At 43.9% G+C, this 15505-nt stretch overlaps 4 protein-coding genes across 4 annotated transcripts; 1 reads left to right on the top strand and 3 right to left on the bottom strand.

The window, feature by feature from the left end:
• On the top strand, nucleotides 1–5735 carry LOC101785521 (protein NLP3). Its single transcript, XM_004967302.2, has 5 exons — nucleotides 1–421; nucleotides 1637–2196; nucleotides 2372–2419; nucleotides 2512–3466; nucleotides 4368–5735. The coding sequence occupies exons 1-5, from the start codon at nucleotides 145–147 to the stop codon at nucleotides 5333–5335; spliced, it is 2808 nt and encodes a 935-aa protein (XP_004967359.1). The 5' UTR covers nucleotides 1–144; the 3' UTR covers nucleotides 5336–5735.
• An 818-nt stretch (nucleotides 5736–6553) lies between these two features.
• Nucleotides 6554–10590, bottom strand: LOC101785123 (beta-amylase 3, chloroplastic). The gene is made up of 4 exons (XM_004967301.4): nucleotides 9974–10590; nucleotides 8298–8508; nucleotides 8097–8213; nucleotides 6554–7700 (listed from the first exon to the last, which is right to left on the bottom strand). Exons 1-4 carry the CDS (start codon nucleotides 10486–10488, stop codon nucleotides 6909–6911), a joined length of 1635 nt encoding a protein of 544 aa, XP_004967358.1. The 5' UTR covers nucleotides 10489–10590; the 3' UTR covers nucleotides 6554–6908.
• Nucleotides 10591–10719: 129 nt separating this feature from the next.
• On the bottom strand, nucleotides 10720–13124 carry LOC101784191 (probable 2-carboxy-D-arabinitol-1-phosphatase). Its single transcript, XM_004967298.3, has 8 exons — nucleotides 12863–13124; nucleotides 12334–12551; nucleotides 12021–12140; nucleotides 11834–11933; nucleotides 11620–11759; nucleotides 11377–11456; nucleotides 11196–11294; nucleotides 10720–10883 (listed from the first exon to the last, which is right to left on the bottom strand). The coding sequence occupies exons 1-8, from the start codon at nucleotides 13089–13091 to the stop codon at nucleotides 10817–10819; spliced, it is 1053 nt and encodes a 350-aa protein (XP_004967355.2). The 5' UTR covers nucleotides 13092–13124; the 3' UTR covers nucleotides 10720–10816.
• A 272-nt stretch (nucleotides 13125–13396) lies between these two features.
• LOC101783779 (40S ribosomal protein S15a-5) lies at nucleotides 13397–15459 on the bottom strand. The gene is made up of 3 exons (XM_004967297.3): nucleotides 15214–15459; nucleotides 14502–14662; nucleotides 13397–13970 (listed from the first exon to the last, which is right to left on the bottom strand). Exons 1-3 carry the CDS (start codon nucleotides 15341–15343, stop codon nucleotides 13872–13874), a joined length of 390 nt encoding a protein of 129 aa, XP_004967354.1. The 5' UTR covers nucleotides 15344–15459; the 3' UTR covers nucleotides 13397–13871.
• Between the last annotated feature and the right edge of the window lie 46 nt (nucleotides 15460–15505).

Raw genomic sequence — 15505 nt, 5'->3', positions numbered from 1 at the left:
ACATGGCACCGTGCCTCCTCCATCCACTACTCCCGGTCCCGGCTCCGGCTCGTCGTCGCCTTCTCCTCTTCCGCCGTCGCCGTCGCCGCTAGTTTTCAGGTCCTCCTCCTGCTCGCCGCCACCACCACCACCAGGCACCAGCACATGGACCTCGACCCCCCCACCTCCGGCCCCGGGGACGCCTGCTCCGTCCCCGCCGACGCCTGGCCCTTCGACTCCCTCACCACCTCCCTCCTCTTCTCCTCCGTCTCCGCCTCCCCGCCGCTGCCTCCCCTGCCGGCCAACTCCTCCTCCTGGCTCACACCGCCCTCCCCGCTCTGGCTCTTCGAGGACCGACACCTGCTCCCGCTCGAAGCCCCACAAGCGCCCGAGGCCGCCGTCGCAGCAGCCGTCGTCGAGGAGGTCCAAAGGGCCCGCTCCGGTGAGTTCTACTGTTTCTTCCTGGTTGGATCGTACGATTTCGCAGCAACTATTATTATTAGACAAAAAAAAGGCTGGAGATTCCCCCCCTCCGTCCCATGCCAGATTTTGTGCTCCGCTCCATCATCTTTGCTTAGCTTGGGCCTGCTTCGATTGGATTCGCGGAAAGCTGGAATCTTGCTCTTGTTCTTGTCACCAATACGCCACTAGCCTTATCAAGTTCCCAGCTTTATTGTTTGACTTTGGCCTCCTCCTCCTCCTGCTGCTGCCCTTTTTTATTGTTACAGACAACTCTAGCTAGGGGACTCCCTTCATCCGTGCCATGATTATTGGCCTCGCCTCATATTCATAGGATTTGCCTGATCAGTTCTAGATCAAACAGAATCTTTGTGCTTCCTGTTTGCAAGAATATGGATAAAATGTCCTAAAGTTAGCCGCATCTCCTAGTTTGCAATTTGTTTACTTAGTGCAGCTAAGACTAAAATAAAACATGCCTTCCTTTCCCACCTGGTGGGGTCATGCTTCGTTTTTAACGCTAATCATTGCCAAGATTTGTTGATGGCAAATTGGATTCCACTAGGAGGTGCAAGGTGTACTTGATTATATTTACTGCCCATACAGAAACAAAGAAAGGAGAAGAGATCCTTCCTATTGTTGCCTGAGTCATTTACTACTTTACACTATAATGCATGGACTACTTTGTTCTGTCTCCTAGTGCTTGTGTGCTGTCTCTAAAGCTACCTCGTGCTGTATTTACTAGATTTATCGGTGGGTTATGACGCCACGGACTGTATGCTAGATTGTATTCAAAGTGGAAGCAGTTGGATAATGCCTTGCTTGTCTCATTATATTATAGTTAAGTTGTGACAATGAGATCAACTTTACTTATGTGCCGAATAAACTAGGCCATCTTCATTGCCACTACATTTCATTAGCTCTAGACTCTGTATTGTGCGTTCAAGCATTGATTTGCTTCTCTTTGTTGAAAGTTTAGACCGGCCACGCCATTTCCTATTAGTGTCTGTAGAAAATTTGGTCTGCCCATATATATAAACAGGGATTTAACTGTTCACATGAGCGCTAGCAGGTCTCGGACCAAACAGCCAAGCATGAGCAGAACTTGTGCTTCATTTGGTCACAGTGGCATCCCTTTATTAATTCTTATAGGCTGCGATCTTAGCCTTTCTCCACTTACAATTCTGCTTCTGTTGTTCAGGGAATTCTGACACTACAAGTAAGAGGGTCGAACAAATCAATCCCAAATGGCAGTTTCACCTATCTCTGGACGGAGATGGCACAGATAACTCTAGCTTGTTCAAGGAGAGGCTTACGCAAGCTCTCAGGTACTTCAAGGAATCCACTGATCAACATCTGTTGGTTCAAGTCTGGGCACCAGTTAAGAACGGAGACCGCTATGTTCTTACTACTTCAGGACAGCCTTTCGTGCTTGACCACCAGAGCATCGGGCTAATTCAGTACAGGGCTGTATCCATGATGTACATGTTTTCAGTAGATGGTGGAAACGTCGGAGAGCTGGGGCTACCTGGTCGTGTCTACAAGCTAAAGGTGCCCGAGTGGACACCAAACGTGCAGTATTACAGCAGTACCGAGTATCCACGGCTAAACCACGCGATCAGTTACAATGTTCATGGTACAGTTGCCCTGCCTGTTTTCGATCCTTCTGCTCAGTCATGTATTGCTGTTGTTGAACTTATAATGACATCAAAGAAGATAAACTATGCCTGTGAGGTTGATAAAGTCTGCAAAGCACTTGAGGTTGGTCCCTTTTCTCATTCGTTGCTGTATGTTATTCTAGTATCACATACGCATTCCGGTGACAACTAAAAGTGCTTAAGGTTGATGTTAGTAACCTTACACATCAACTATAGCAACCACCTGTAGCCTGTATTTTGTTGAATTATCACCTTACATTTTGGTGATATTGCTGCAGGCAGTAAATCTTAAAAGCACGGAAATATTGGACCATCCAAATGTCCAGGTGAGCCTTCAATCATTACAATATGGATGAGAAGTTCTCCTGTTCATACTATGTGGTGGTTTATGTTTTCGTTCATCTTCTTCCTTACTCAGATATGCAATGAAGGCCGTCAGACTGCTCTGGTGGAAATACTCGAGATCTTGACTGTAGTATGTGAAGAGCACAAGCTTCCTTTAGCACAAACATGGGTTCCTTGCAAGTATCGAAGTGTATTGGCTCATGGTGGTGGTTTGAAAAAGAGTTGCTTAAGTTTTGACGGAAGTTGCATGGGGGAGGTCTGCATGTCAACTAGTGATGTGGCATTTCATGTTATTGATGCTCATATGTGGGGATTTAGAGATGCCTGTGTAGAGCATCACCTACAGAGGGGGCAAGGGGTTTCTGGAAATGCGTTTATCACACGGAAACCTTGCTTTTCAAAAGATATCAGGAAGTTCTGCAAGATAAAGTATCCCCTTGTACACTATGCTCGGATGTTTGGATTAGCTGGCTGCCTTGCAATATGCTTGCAAAGTTCCTATACTGGACATGATGACTACATATTAGAGTTCTTCCTGCCACCCGATTGTATCGACGAAGATGAGCAAAATGCCTTGTTGGAGTCTATATTTACTCTGATGAAGCAGTGTCTTCGTAGTCTAAAGGTAGTTGGTGACGCAGACTCGAGTTGGGTTTCCCTTCAACTTAGCAATGTGCTAAAAATCGAGAATGAAGAACTCAAGACAGATGCGCAATTTGATAACTCTGATGGTTCCCTTAATGGATCGCCTGAAGGTGATACACATGGAGGAGACCACAAGTTTGATAATGGGAACAAGAAAGTTTCAGATATGCCAGAGGGACATTTGTTGGCTGATGACTACTCTCAAGACAATGGCACTTCTGCTAGCAGACCAAATGGCAGCGGTGCTTCTGATTCTTCGGTGCTTCATAAAACCAACAAACCCACTGAAAGGAGACGTGGGAAAGCTGAAAAAACTATCAGTTTAGAGGTCCTTCAGCAATATTTTTCTGGAAGCTTGAAAAATGCAGCCAAAAGCCTTGGCGGTATGCCTCTAATATTCAAATTCACTGTGCTCCTTTTTTAGTGTCCTACTCTTCCTGACCTATTGCTAACTTTTAGTATCCCACTCATTTGCAGTTTTGTTAATTTTTTCAAATGATAGTCTGGTTTGTGCTATTATTGGCTTTTACGTTGCATTCATCTTCTGTATTATTTATTTTTCTTCACAAATAAGCGAGTTTTGTTAGAGCTGACAGCTTCAGAGATTTTGGTGTGATTTAAGTTCATGGTGTTAGCTTGTTGGGAAGCCAGGGAGATTGTTGGATAAGTAACATCTTTTATTAAACTTTAGAATCATAGCAGATAGAGTCTGAACTGAGGCATTTGCATTTTGTAACAGGAAGGGTTGATTAGGGGAACTGGTGATTCTCTACCGTTTACTGTTGATCCATCATGGTTGCATAGAAAATCTTCTTATAACATGGAATCAACATAAAATACTAGTTGAGAGAAGGATAATAACTTGGTTAAACTTTATTTCCTTTGAGACTCAGAGTCTCAAACTGGATCTTCTGTTCACATAGCCATATTGCTTGGATAAATTTGTTGTCATGTCATGTCATGTATGCAGAAACAACCTAGCAAAATAATTATCGGTGTCCCTATATTTACTTGATGCTGGCAGTTGTCTATCAGATTTGCTAGCTATAGTACTGTATTACACCTTCCTATGCATGGCTGTGTGTTTTGCAGTGAAGCTTCATTTTGCTTTGTGTATCTATTGTGCGCTTCTGTTATAAACTCTCCTTACCATCTACTTCCTTTTCCATCGATTGCCATTTAGAACCTGAAGCGGGGGCAGAGGTGGCAAAACATTGAATTTTCTTTTCAATGATGATAACAATGTAAACTGTGGGAGCTAACTTCCTTTTTTGTATCTGGCAGTTTGTCCTACAACCATGAAGCGCATCTGCCGGCAGCATGGGATTTCTCGTTGGCCATCTAGAAAAATCAATAAGGTCAACCGGTCTCTCTCGAAATTAAAGCAGGTAATCGAGTCTGTTCAAGGCTCAGATGCTGCATTTAATCTCACATCTATCACAGGTCCTCTTCCTATTCCGGTTGGTCCTTCATCGGATTCTCACAATGTAGAGAAAGTAACTCAGAGTAAAGTTGCAGAACCTTCAAATCTCGCTGTTGATGGTGACAGAGATTCTTCATTGCAAAGATCACTTGAAAATGATGGCCATTTTGGTATACACATGGCCCAACAAGGATTTATAGACAATAACAACGATGCTCAGCTTGAGGCGGACAAAGCTTCTCACTCGAGAAGTTCATCTGGAGAAGGCAGCATAAATTCACGTACATCAGAGGGGTCATGCCAGGGTAGTCCAGCAAACCGGACATTTGTTTGTAAGCCAATTGCTTCTACATTCGCAGAACCTCAACTTAATCCTGAAGAGTTTCACAAAGAGCCTTTTCAAGAACCACAGTTACCACTTTCCAGGATGCTGATTGAGGATTCTGGTAGCTCCAAAGACTTGAAGAATCTCTTCACTCCAGCAGCAGACCAACCATTTTTGGCCCCTCCCAGTAATTTGGTGTCAATGAAGCATTCAGGGACTGTAACAATAAAGGCAAGTTTTAAGGAAGACATTGTAAGATTCCGGTTCCCATGCTCAGGCAGTGTAACTGTATTGAAAGATGAAGTAGCAAAGAGGCTAAGGATGGATGTTGGCACGTTTGATATCAAGTATCTCGACGATGACCATGAATGGGTGAAGCTGGCATGCAATGCAGACTTGGAAGAGTGCATGGAGATCTCACGAAATTCGGGCAGCCATGTCATCAGGCTGTTAGTTAGCGATATTACAGGACACTTTGGTAGTTCTTGTGGAAGCTCTGGTTGATATGCATGCTAGCCTTTTGCTTTGTTCAATGGGTACGAAAAAGTTCTTGTACCATGAGTTCAGTTTCACCTGTTGTTAATCTAGTTTTGTCACTAGATAGCATTAGCTGCTTCATTGTGTTTGGTAAATGATGTATCATTGTTTTTTTTTTGCCCCCAAGAATATATGTAATTGTGCAGAATGCACTTCTAGTCAAACCATGTACATATTAAGCCCTTGGTACTGGAAATTCTGTTGTTAAGTTCATAAACCAGAATTGTTGTAATTGTGCATAAGGTCAAGGGAGGCACCTTGTTTTCCCATAAGAGACCCCTTATGTTCAAGGTGGCAAATCCTTTTGAAGGTTAGATTATTTCTGTAGTTTGCTAGTCTATGTTGTAATTACATTTATTCATGTCAATTCTTCCTAGCTCATAAAGTTGATCCATGCTGATTTTGAGTTGATATCAAACTGAATACTTGCCTCTAGCTTTACCTTTCAAATGGAATTTGCCATGCAGAACTAATTGTAAATTTGTTATCGATTTTTAAGACTAGCTTTAGGACAAGTGTTTATCCAGAGGACCAGGTGTTGCTGCAGGAGAGTAGCACGATAACAGCATATGCTCCATCCAGCAGCACCCACACGAACAGGAAACAAGTTTGAATCATCAGCTCACCTAACGCATAGGGAAGCTAAAGCATATATAACCTTATTATCACTGCAAACCGCACCATCAGGAACACAGATGGAACTACGAGCAATAAAACACTAGCAACAGGAACATATAAGATCTAAAACTCCAAAATAGAGCATCAATAGATAGATTATTTTTAAAAAAAAGGGTACTGGTTTTATATTCTGCTGATAAAATGAAATAGTTATGGCTTTCTCAAGATTAAACTAGATTTTTATTATTTTTAGAAAATACATATGTAGGCAAAACCATCTTTTTATACTTTAATGGTCAAAGATTCTATTTTTCGAGTTTGACGACCAAATCAGACTTGGGCGATAATTCAATGATAAAAATGGACTTCTTCCAAATAAAAACTAGATAAATCCATTAAGGCATGTTCAAAAATCTCCAATCGAGCCCAATAATGATTGTTGGTCTAAAGTTCATAAATTTCATAACTCTGACTTTCTGAACACCTTGCTGTTAACTAGTGAATATCAGCAATAACAACACAAATCATACTACTGCTACACAGTATTCACTTAGGCATGCTATAATATAGTATAAAAAGAATCATATTGGAAAGGGAAATGGAATAGGGCTCCAATGGTTCCTATGGCGGCTACAGGGCCCTGTTTTCAGCATGCTATAGTAACAGAGACATTATGTTTTCAAGATTCAAGATTGTTCACAACAGCTACACCAACCATCAGTTTTGCAACAAATAAATACAAGATTTGGACCATTTGGTCGACCAATGGCATATGCATGAAACTAATATAGCATATCCCTGCCTGCCCTTCTGGCAACTAAAAGTGAGCCATATGCCGAGCGGAACTTCTCCTTTCCATGCTGTCAAATCATTTATGGTTGAAAATTACATGTACATGATTTCCAATTGCTTTTGACAACTTTCATGTATATGCACATGCCCTACTAACTACCCAAACAACTGACATTGAAGACAGGTATTGCTGCCCTCTCCTGACATCTAGTCTTGCTAGAAAGGTTCTGGCATCTGACATCTGCCTAACAAACTTCGTAAACCGACTCCAATTGTGGAACTCAAATAAGCTTTTGTTCATCCTAACATAGTTGAAGGAAAAGGATGTTCCTGAACTCCGACCTGAATAGAGCCGTGAGCTTCTTATCACTTGGTTCAGTGATGCATCATCCAGCCTTGTCACAGAATTTTCACCATTAAGGGGAAGATTGCACATTTTAGCAGCACCTACAAGCTGCCGAAGAGTCCCTTCTGGACTGCTCTCAGGATTTGTTCTTTCCGTGTCCCTCAGGTCAAAACAACCGCAACACAATGCAGCTTTGTACTTGGCAAACATTCGAGCAATAGGAAGGTAACCATCTCTTAGTAGGGTATTATAGTAGCCAGCTGTCAGTTCAGATGGGTGCGCACAAGTATAATAGTGCCAATGTATGCCAGCAACCTTTCCTGAGATGGTCACGCCAGTACCAGAGAAGATAGCATCAGCTATCATGCATAACCTTTCTCCATGGAGGACAAGCATTCCTGAATACCACTCGAGGAAAAAGCGACCATAAGGTGTATCCCAATATCCTCCATCAGCGTGAAAAAAACTTGTTTCTTCAAGGTTCTGCTGTGAGCCATCTGTGCCAGTTGAACCACCACTCCCCCACTCTTGGATCCCAAGAATCTGTGCATGAGCACTCAATGATGCTTGCATAAACTGTCAACAGAACACATATATTAATAATTCAATCTTCTAGCGGAAATATGGCGTCAGATGCATGGTTCTGAAATATGTGTTTCTTTCAATCATTTCACCAAATGCAGAGTTGCCCTCGTTATGCATGACTCAAACGACAAAGTAGAACATAACGCACACATCATTTCTACAAATGCAATCTCCTTACATACAGACCACTTGTATGAGCTCAAACGATAGGGAGCTAACCTATATTACTTACTAAGTTGAAGTCACAAACAACCAGACACATTGCATAATCCAATTACCCGAGTAGGCTAAACTACCTTGAAATTGATCATCCAATATGACCCCACCCCACCACCAATATTCCATTTTGAAGTGATTTAATAGTAAGAACCTCATTTCGCAATGTACCTTGTCATAACATTGAAATTCCCCAAGTTCAGATGAACTGCCTGGCTGATTTAGCTTCTCAGTTGGGCATGACGGATACCTAAGCTCACCTCCTGGGCCCATTCCAACTTGAACTTCCTGAAAGACAACAGCTGTAAGACAGATACATCCTTTTGGTGTACAATAAATCTTGTGTGCTTAACTACCAAGGAGAATACAAACTGTTACTATGGCCCCAAGGTAATCTTCGAAAGTATTGCGGAAGCTTCTCATGAAGTCTGAGTAAGCCTGCATAGGTGATCTTCCTTTCAGAACAGGAAGACTATCACACCCCAATGAGATGTATTCTTTGTTTCTCTGCTGGTATCTATTGGTATATGACAAGTCTGGAACCTTATCCATCTCCTCAAGCACCCATTGTGGTAAAGGAATCCTGGAAAGGAAGGAAATTCTAACCATTAATCACAAAGAAGATATACTTTTTGTGTGTATCAATGCAACACCTAGTGAATTAAACTTTGTACCACAGCAATAAAAAGCGTGAACAGCTTGACTGAAAAAGGCACAACTTGGAAAACAAGAAAGGAAAGCAGTTACTGAATGGCAAAAGCAGAACGGGTTTATTTCACAAATGGCTAATATAATGTCATGTGGCTCCACATTACTTGCTAGAGCCACATGACGTCATATTAGCCACAACTTGCATCAATGTTTGAAGTTGATTGTAGCTGCCATACCAATGATACTTTTGGAAAAGAATTGGTGCTAGCACATCGTGGGAAATAGTTAGTACTAGCACATCCGATATCAAAAGACAATGTTCTGGGGCATTCCATTGATTATATGCTCAGGCTCAGGTAAGTCATGGAAAAATTCATGTTGGCCTTTTAACTATTACATCGATGATTCACAAAACTACAACTGAAGCATCATAGGCTATTGCAACCACATATAACTAGTTCCCATGCAATCATATTGCAGTAGCCCCTAATGAGTTGAGCCTAAACAGAAAAAATGTACCAGACTCTCCGTATCTCTAGTATCTATTAGATTCCTCTACTTGGTCTTGATAGTGAATATGATCATTTCGTATCTCTGCGTAGAACCAGCCTAGGTAAAACCTCTTCTGTAGCGACTACAATAATAAATATTGGCTTGTATTTTCTTGGACCATAATTGTGGCTCCATTATTGGGTGTGAATGGGTCTACTGTGGATGTTTTTTTTTTCTAGATGCAATTAGAGAACTATCAGCATATTGCATTCCATGCTTAGCAAGACAGTGTCATCACTAAATATGGATGGGGTTAATAAAACAATGAACCATAATGACGCAAGTTATCTGCATCAGTGACTGAGGGTGCTTTTTTACTAAAATTTTTGTGCATCATAGTGCAACAAAAAAAAAATGCTTGTCATGTGTAGAAAAGGAGAAACACAAAATATTACTAGAATCATGTCAATTTCCATAGCTATTCAACACAATGTTATCTCAAAGCATTCAATTCAGGCTACAAGCTTGTCTAACAGTATAAACAGGCTTAAGCGCAGACGTAACAGGATGACTGAGAATTCAAAATCAAGAATAAGTTGCAATAGAATGCTACAATGCACCCCATTATGCCGCTTAGAATGAGTTTCTACCTGAGAGAATACTCTAATTGCATAGCATAAGCAATTCACATTCATCACTTCTCACGTAATTCGTAGTGGGGTAGAAATGCAGGGTTCTCACTGCAATTGTTTCAAGTGAGCTTCAACATGCACCCCCTCAACCCATATAGATTTGAATTTTACATTTGTCAGCAGAAATGTTCAACTAAAACCTAACAAAGGAAGTGAGGAACAGGGAAAAGAGGGGCCTCTTCTGGAGCTGTGGGCGAAGTTGGGGAGACGCACCAGAGCGGGTCGTGCGGGCCAGCGCCGCACTGGTGGAAGGCGAGGATGGCGCGCACGCGGAGGCCGTGGTGTCGGGCCATGGCGGCGAGGTCGAGGTAGCCGGCCCAGTCGTACTCCCCGGGGCCCTGGCGCTCGACGACGCCCCACCAGAGCTCGACGGCGACGCCCGCAACCCCGGCGGCCGCCAGCGCTGCAAGCGAGGCCCCCATGGCGCGGCGGCGCGCCACGCGGCCCCCCGGGCCGACGGCGTCGGCGGGGAGAGTGACATAGACGGGCGCCCCGGGGGGCTTGGCGGGTGGGGGAGGTGGCGGGACGTGGAGGATCTCACCCCCGCCGCCGCTGCTGCCGGCCCCGGAGAAGGAGGTGGAAGAGGATGTGCGGCGGGAGGAAGAGGGGCGGAAGCGGGAGGATGGGGAAGAGGAGGAGGCGGCGATGCGGGTGAGGGACCCGCGGCGGGGGAGGCGGCAGGAGGTGGAGGCGGGAGGAGGGGGCGGCGGCGCGGTGATCGCCGCCATTGGAGGAGACGGAGCCGCAGCCGCCTTTGAGAGTATGTGTGTGGTTGACCCTCTCGGGCTGCTCGACCGATGTGTGCGTGTGTCATGTCCTCAACCACTTTCTTTCTTTGCGGTGCGTTTTGGTAGCTAGCACACCATCGCCTCCTCTCCTCGCGTTTGGTTGCATGCACCACATAATACATGGACGAATGATTCTGGATGTAGTGGTTCAACCAATTTGTTTGTACCATATGATTCTAGAATAATGTATTAAGTAGGATAGTCTCATCCTGGATGAGTTGGTCCAATTCATCCAGCCAAACAAAAGGATCATCATTTCATACATGAATCAAATGATACACCCAACCAAACACGTCCTCTCCGCATCCCTCCATGCAGCCGTGCATTTTTTTTCCCTGAAATAATACACCTGCACATTATCAGGGCATTGCTTCTTGCTTCAACTTGAACATTTCCCGTAATCTTTAACCGTAGCAATGTTTTCGGTGCTGCCTCGCAAGTTTTATGGATGGAGATTGACAGTTGCTCAAAGGTTAAATGACATTCACACGGACAATCACATCTGACGGGGTCAGCTATGGTTATGTGCACTAAGGCCACATTTTACCAAAGTCATTTAATTTCAAGAATGACTTGTCTAACGGAAGATACAGGAAATACAATATAGTGCAAAACTAAGCTAGTACTGATAGGTGTGATCACTGTACATGTGTGCTGTCATATTGAGGGCTTGAAGCATAGCTTCTCCATGCTTGTTAACCGTGAAGACACACATGCCACCATTGTTTACATCAGTGGCACGGAACCTGCATTATTCGTAATCATTTGAAAAAAGAAAACATTATTCGTAATCATTGTTTACATTATTGTTATGAATAGAAAACATGCCTCTCAGGAGGGAGACCCAGTGCCGTGCAGACGAGCGCGCGCAAGATGGATTTGTGCGTAACCACCAAGAAGTTTTCACCCTGTCCCAACACAAGTTTAATTTTTTTTTCTTTTGATGAAACAGGAGGGGATGAACCCCTGCTGGATATATATTAATCAACAAAAGAACAGTCTAAAAGGAACACAGTAGTTTAATTTTTTTGAAGAAAACAAGTAAGCAGGCTAGGAGAGGTAGGTTGATACCGGAGTGAGCAAGATCTGCTCCCAGGCTTGTCTTGCTGTTCCCCACAACTCCCTAATTGGGTATATGCCATTAACATGAAAATTTGCAGGGTCCTCCCTCCATTTGGTGTACAGCTCTGGATATTGCTTCTTAGCATCCGCTGCCTCCAAGTAAGTCAATTACATTTAATTAATGGGCAATAAGAATAAGGAACGCCACAAGGTTTATTCATACCATTGGTCATGCCCTCTAAGAAGAAGAGGTGTGCCTCTTTTAGTGAATCCAGAAAAACAAGGGGTTCTTCCTTCCCTTGCCAAATAATTTCGGCAGTTGACTGCATACAAATGTCACTTGCACATTACACACATATTCACATCGTTCGTAATCACATTCATATAGTAAGTAGGCTTGGAATTGGAACCTTTGCTCGTGAGATAGGACTAGAGAAGCAGACGTCAAATTTCATGTTCGAAAGAGCATCACGACATTTCTCTGCCTGCTTGGCACCGGTCTCTGTTAACACTGACAGATTTGAGCTTCCCTAGACAAAAGCAACGATCTCATGAACGGATCCAAAAGGCGCATCCTTTTTTTCTGCTCACTAGAACAGATAGAAAGGTACCCCGAACGAACGAATAAAATGATTGAATCGCAACTCTTTTGCAACCATACATCCATCTCCAACGTAAATTAAAAGTTGCGGAGAAAGCAAGTGATTGAAATGTGACACTAACCTGGACACGGCTTTCTGCGTTCCATGAGCTCAAACCATGTCTAACAAGAGTAATCTTCTTGGACGAGGTTAGAGTCTTGCTGGTGAGTGATGTCGTTGCTCCAGTGAAGCTGTAAGCAGCACCGGTGACTGCTGGAAGTTCATTTTCAGCAAGGCTCTGCACAGATACATCGCTCAGACCACTATGAGTTGCTTTGATGGAAAAAGCCCTGAGTCTGCCTAAAACAGCAAGAGTGACAATTAACTGTCAGCATCAGCAACATAAGTTACCTGTTCCAAATATGTTCAAGTTATAACACTGATTTGGAGTACTAGAAAGTAGTGACTAAACATATGGTCAGAGTAATAAGCGTATACAGGGGGGGGAAAAGCATAAGGTCAGAGTAATAAGTGCATACAGGAAAAATGGCGCGCAGTAAAATTGAAGTTTAAAATCCCAAAAAGGATTCTGAAGAAACATTGCAGCTCACAGCTCCTAAAGGCCAGCAGCAGAACTAAGTGAGGAAGGAAGGAGGGATAGAAAGACACACCTGTGGCGCGGCTGCGGAGGAGGCGAGGAGGGGGCGCGCGGCCGGGGACGGGCAACGGCGGCGAGAACGCCGTCGGAGAAGGCCGCGTGGGCAGCGAGCCGGAGACCATTTCACCTCCCCGGCGGCCGGCGGACAGAAAGAACGGTAGGCGCTGTTGGTTTCTTCTAGCAGCAACGCCTGTCTCTTTCTCAACTCCAGATAATATGGAGTTAGCTAGAAATGTTAGCATTCAGCCCGGACCATCATATGCTACGTCGTACAGTACGCGACACCCATGAGAAATCTCTCTCTCTCTCTGTTTTTTTCTGTAACACATCCCATGTGGCTGATCACCACAAATTCATGGAGATATTTGTGGCACGGAAGTAGCACCACAACCGCAGCATATTCTCACCAGCATGCAGTGAACAACAAGGTTCGTATCCTGACAACAAATTCACACATATCCCAGCCGATAGACATACGGCACGCAGACCAGCAACATCAGTTTCTTTCAGCATCTGTCACATTCACCGTTCATCAAACACACGTATCTAACACAATTCTTTTCTTTTATGAAAAAAAAAAAGACTGGCTACAAGCAGTACTGCAAACAAGAATACAAGATCAGAAACACAGCCCAGACAATGACTGAACTACCAAAGCCAAAGCGTGTTCAACTTCAACCCTCCCTACAGGAAAGATCTCAGAAAAGCGTACATGGCAACTCCACAAGATCACAAGAACCGAGCTATGCTTCTTACCCGGATCATAGAATCTCAAACTAGCAATACCCATATATCTCCAAAAACCTAGATGCAGGACAGATCTAAATGATATCATTTCAAAAGAAAAAATTACAGTTTTCCTGTTTAACAGTTAGCATTTCCTAGCGCCGTGAGCCGTACTTTTGACACGTTATTGCATTTCTTGTTGGCAGTGAACAAAAGCAAAACAGCTCTCAAAGTACAAACAGAATGGGCTCGGCCATAGCCCATTTGCCTCATTCAGAACAAGAGAACGAAGCTCCTCAATGGAAATAGCCAAGGACCTGACCACCCACATTCTGCCTGATTGCTTCCTCATGATCCAAAACACCATTCGGAGTAGTAATCACAACATAGCCCCACTGCAAAGAAAATCAGACCAAATAAAGAGGAAATGTGTTAGTGATACCACACCAACTACATGTGAAATATATGCTCTCGATCTGAAGCTAAAGTGAGAAGCATGACCATCCAAGGGCTAAGGACAGGATTACATACAGACCTATCCTAGTGGCTAGCACATTGCATGGGTACAGGTGAGGAAATCTGAATGGAGTATGCTCTAGATCTAAAATTAAACTGAAGATACAACCATCCAAGGTATATGACAGGTTTATATACAAACCTAGCTTACTGGATAGCACATGTCATGTAAAAAACAACACACACACACCCCATAGGCAACCATATAAGTTAGTTGTCTGATACGTTCATCATCAAATTCAATGCTTTCGCCCAATTTCCAAGTCAAAACTTAAAATTTAAACTGAGATTGTAGTGGAGGAAGCTAATATGATTACAAAAAGAGAGAGAAAGTAACAGGACATGCAAATGTCCATAGATATGAGTAGATAAGGTTCGCCAAAAAAAAAAGACGTGAGTAGATAAAACACCTGGCGTGTTGGGAGCATCCGAACCCTGTATTGTTCTATTTCCTTAGCTCTGAGGTCTTGCCTGTAAGTAAGAGCTTTGCAATCTTTAATACGTCCATGAAGCTCCACATTAATTTTCCCAACTCTATGCGGATCAGTGACCTCAAAGCTTTTGATATACCCTGCGAAGCATCGATAAACTCCATGAGCACAAATTTTTAGAACAACAAAAGAATGTTTGTCATCCTAACAAAGACTTGCAAAATCTGTTTGCAAACTAAATCTCGTTCAGATTTCAACAGATGAAGGGGGGCAAAGCACTTGTTTGTTCAAAAGTCAAAGAGAGGGCACACATTAGACATTGATTTGGAGCCGAGATACTGCATTTTATTAACATGTATAATGAGGCGATGAGAAGCACATGGTTCTGAAAGCCAATTTCGATGTCAGCATGAAGGCATCAGTTCCTCTTTTGCCTTGTCAACCCGAGCCCTCTAGCATAATAGTTGTTGATATAAAGACTTGAATACTCACAAATCACCCAATAGATGCACTTCTCCTAGAAATGGGGTTTGCCAGCGACTTGAATCAGCATCAAAGACCTAACTTTGCCAGCAATGATGAAGGAACCTCTTGGGTAAAAAATTAAATCGGAGGACGAGACGAAAGTGGAGGGGCGAGGCTACCAGACGGCGGTATGCTAACTTGTAAGCAACGGAAGTGCATTGCATACCTCGGTGCTTCATGATGTTGAGGAAGGAGACCATGACGCCGGAGATGGGCTGGAGGAGCGCCGTGGCCTTCCCCCGGCGGTCCGCGTTGACCATAGTACGCAGCGCGTCGTTCAGGATCCGTCGCCCCATCGCGAGTACTCTCTCCTCGCCGGCGCCGCTGCCCGTTCTGCTTCTTCCTCCCCGAGAAATCGCGCTCGCAGCCGCCGGCGCTCGCGGTAGGCTGATGTGGGGTCTGGAGGAGGAGGAGAAGGCCGAACGCTGCTCTCTCTCTCGGCAGGCCAAGCCCATGCG

This window comes from Setaria italica, chromosome V (genome assembly GCF_000263155.2).
Source record: "Setaria italica strain Yugu1 chromosome V, Setaria_italica_v2.0, whole genome shotgun sequence".
Classification (NCBI taxonomy): domain Eukaryota; kingdom Viridiplantae; phylum Streptophyta; class Magnoliopsida; order Poales; family Poaceae; genus Setaria; species Setaria italica.
This window is presented reverse-complemented; position numbering and strand designations above follow the sequence as displayed.

Excerpts from the sequence above, each read along its gene's own strand:
- LOC101783779 (XM_004967297.3), bottom strand. The coding sequence starts at position 15,343 with ATGGGGCGACGGATCCTGAACGACGCGCTGCGTACTATGGTCAACGCG. Across the intron at positions 14,663-15,213 it reads CAACATCATGAAGCACCGAG|GGTATATCAAAAGCTTTGAG; the intron begins GTATGCAATGCA and ends GATGCTTCGCAG. Across the intron at positions 13,971-14,501 it reads GGATGCTCCCAACACGCCAG|TGGGGCTATGTTGTGATTAC; the intron begins GTGTTTTATCTA and ends TTTTCTTTGCAG.
- LOC101784191 (XM_004967298.3), bottom strand. The coding sequence starts at position 13,091 with ATGCTAACATTTCTAGCTAACTCCATATTATCTGGAGTTGAGAAAGAG. Across the intron at positions 11,934-12,020 it reads GTCCTATCTCACGAGCAAAG|TCAACTGCCGAAATTATTTG; the intron begins GTTCCAATTCCA and ends ATTTGTATGCAG. Across the intron at positions 11,760-11,833 it reads CTTAGAGGGCATGACCAATG|CGGATGCTAAGAAGCAATAT; the intron begins GTATGAATAAAC and ends ACTTGGAGGCAG.
- LOC101785123 (XM_004967301.4), bottom strand. The coding sequence starts at position 10,488 with ATGGCGGCGATCACCGCGCCGCCGCCCCCTCCTCCCGCCTCCACCTCC. Across the intron at positions 8,214-8,297 it reads ACCTTGGGGCCATAGTAACA|GAAGTTCAAGTTGGAATGGG; the intron begins GTTTGTATTCTC and ends GTTGTCTTTCAG. Across the intron at positions 7,701-8,096 it reads AATTTCAATGTTATGACAAG|TTTATGCAAGCATCATTGAG; the intron begins GTACATTGCGAA and ends TTCTGTTGACAG.
- LOC101785521 (XM_004967302.2), top strand. The coding sequence starts at position 145 with ATGGACCTCGACCCCCCCACCTCCGGCCCCGGGGACGCCTGCTCCGTC. Across the intron at positions 2,420-2,511 it reads TGGACCATCCAAATGTCCAG|ATATGCAATGAAGGCCGTCA; the intron begins GTGAGCCTTCAA and ends TTCCTTACTCAG. Across the intron at positions 3,467-4,367 it reads TGCAGCCAAAAGCCTTGGCG|TTTGTCCTACAACCATGAAG; the intron begins GTATGCCTCTAA and ends TGTATCTGGCAG.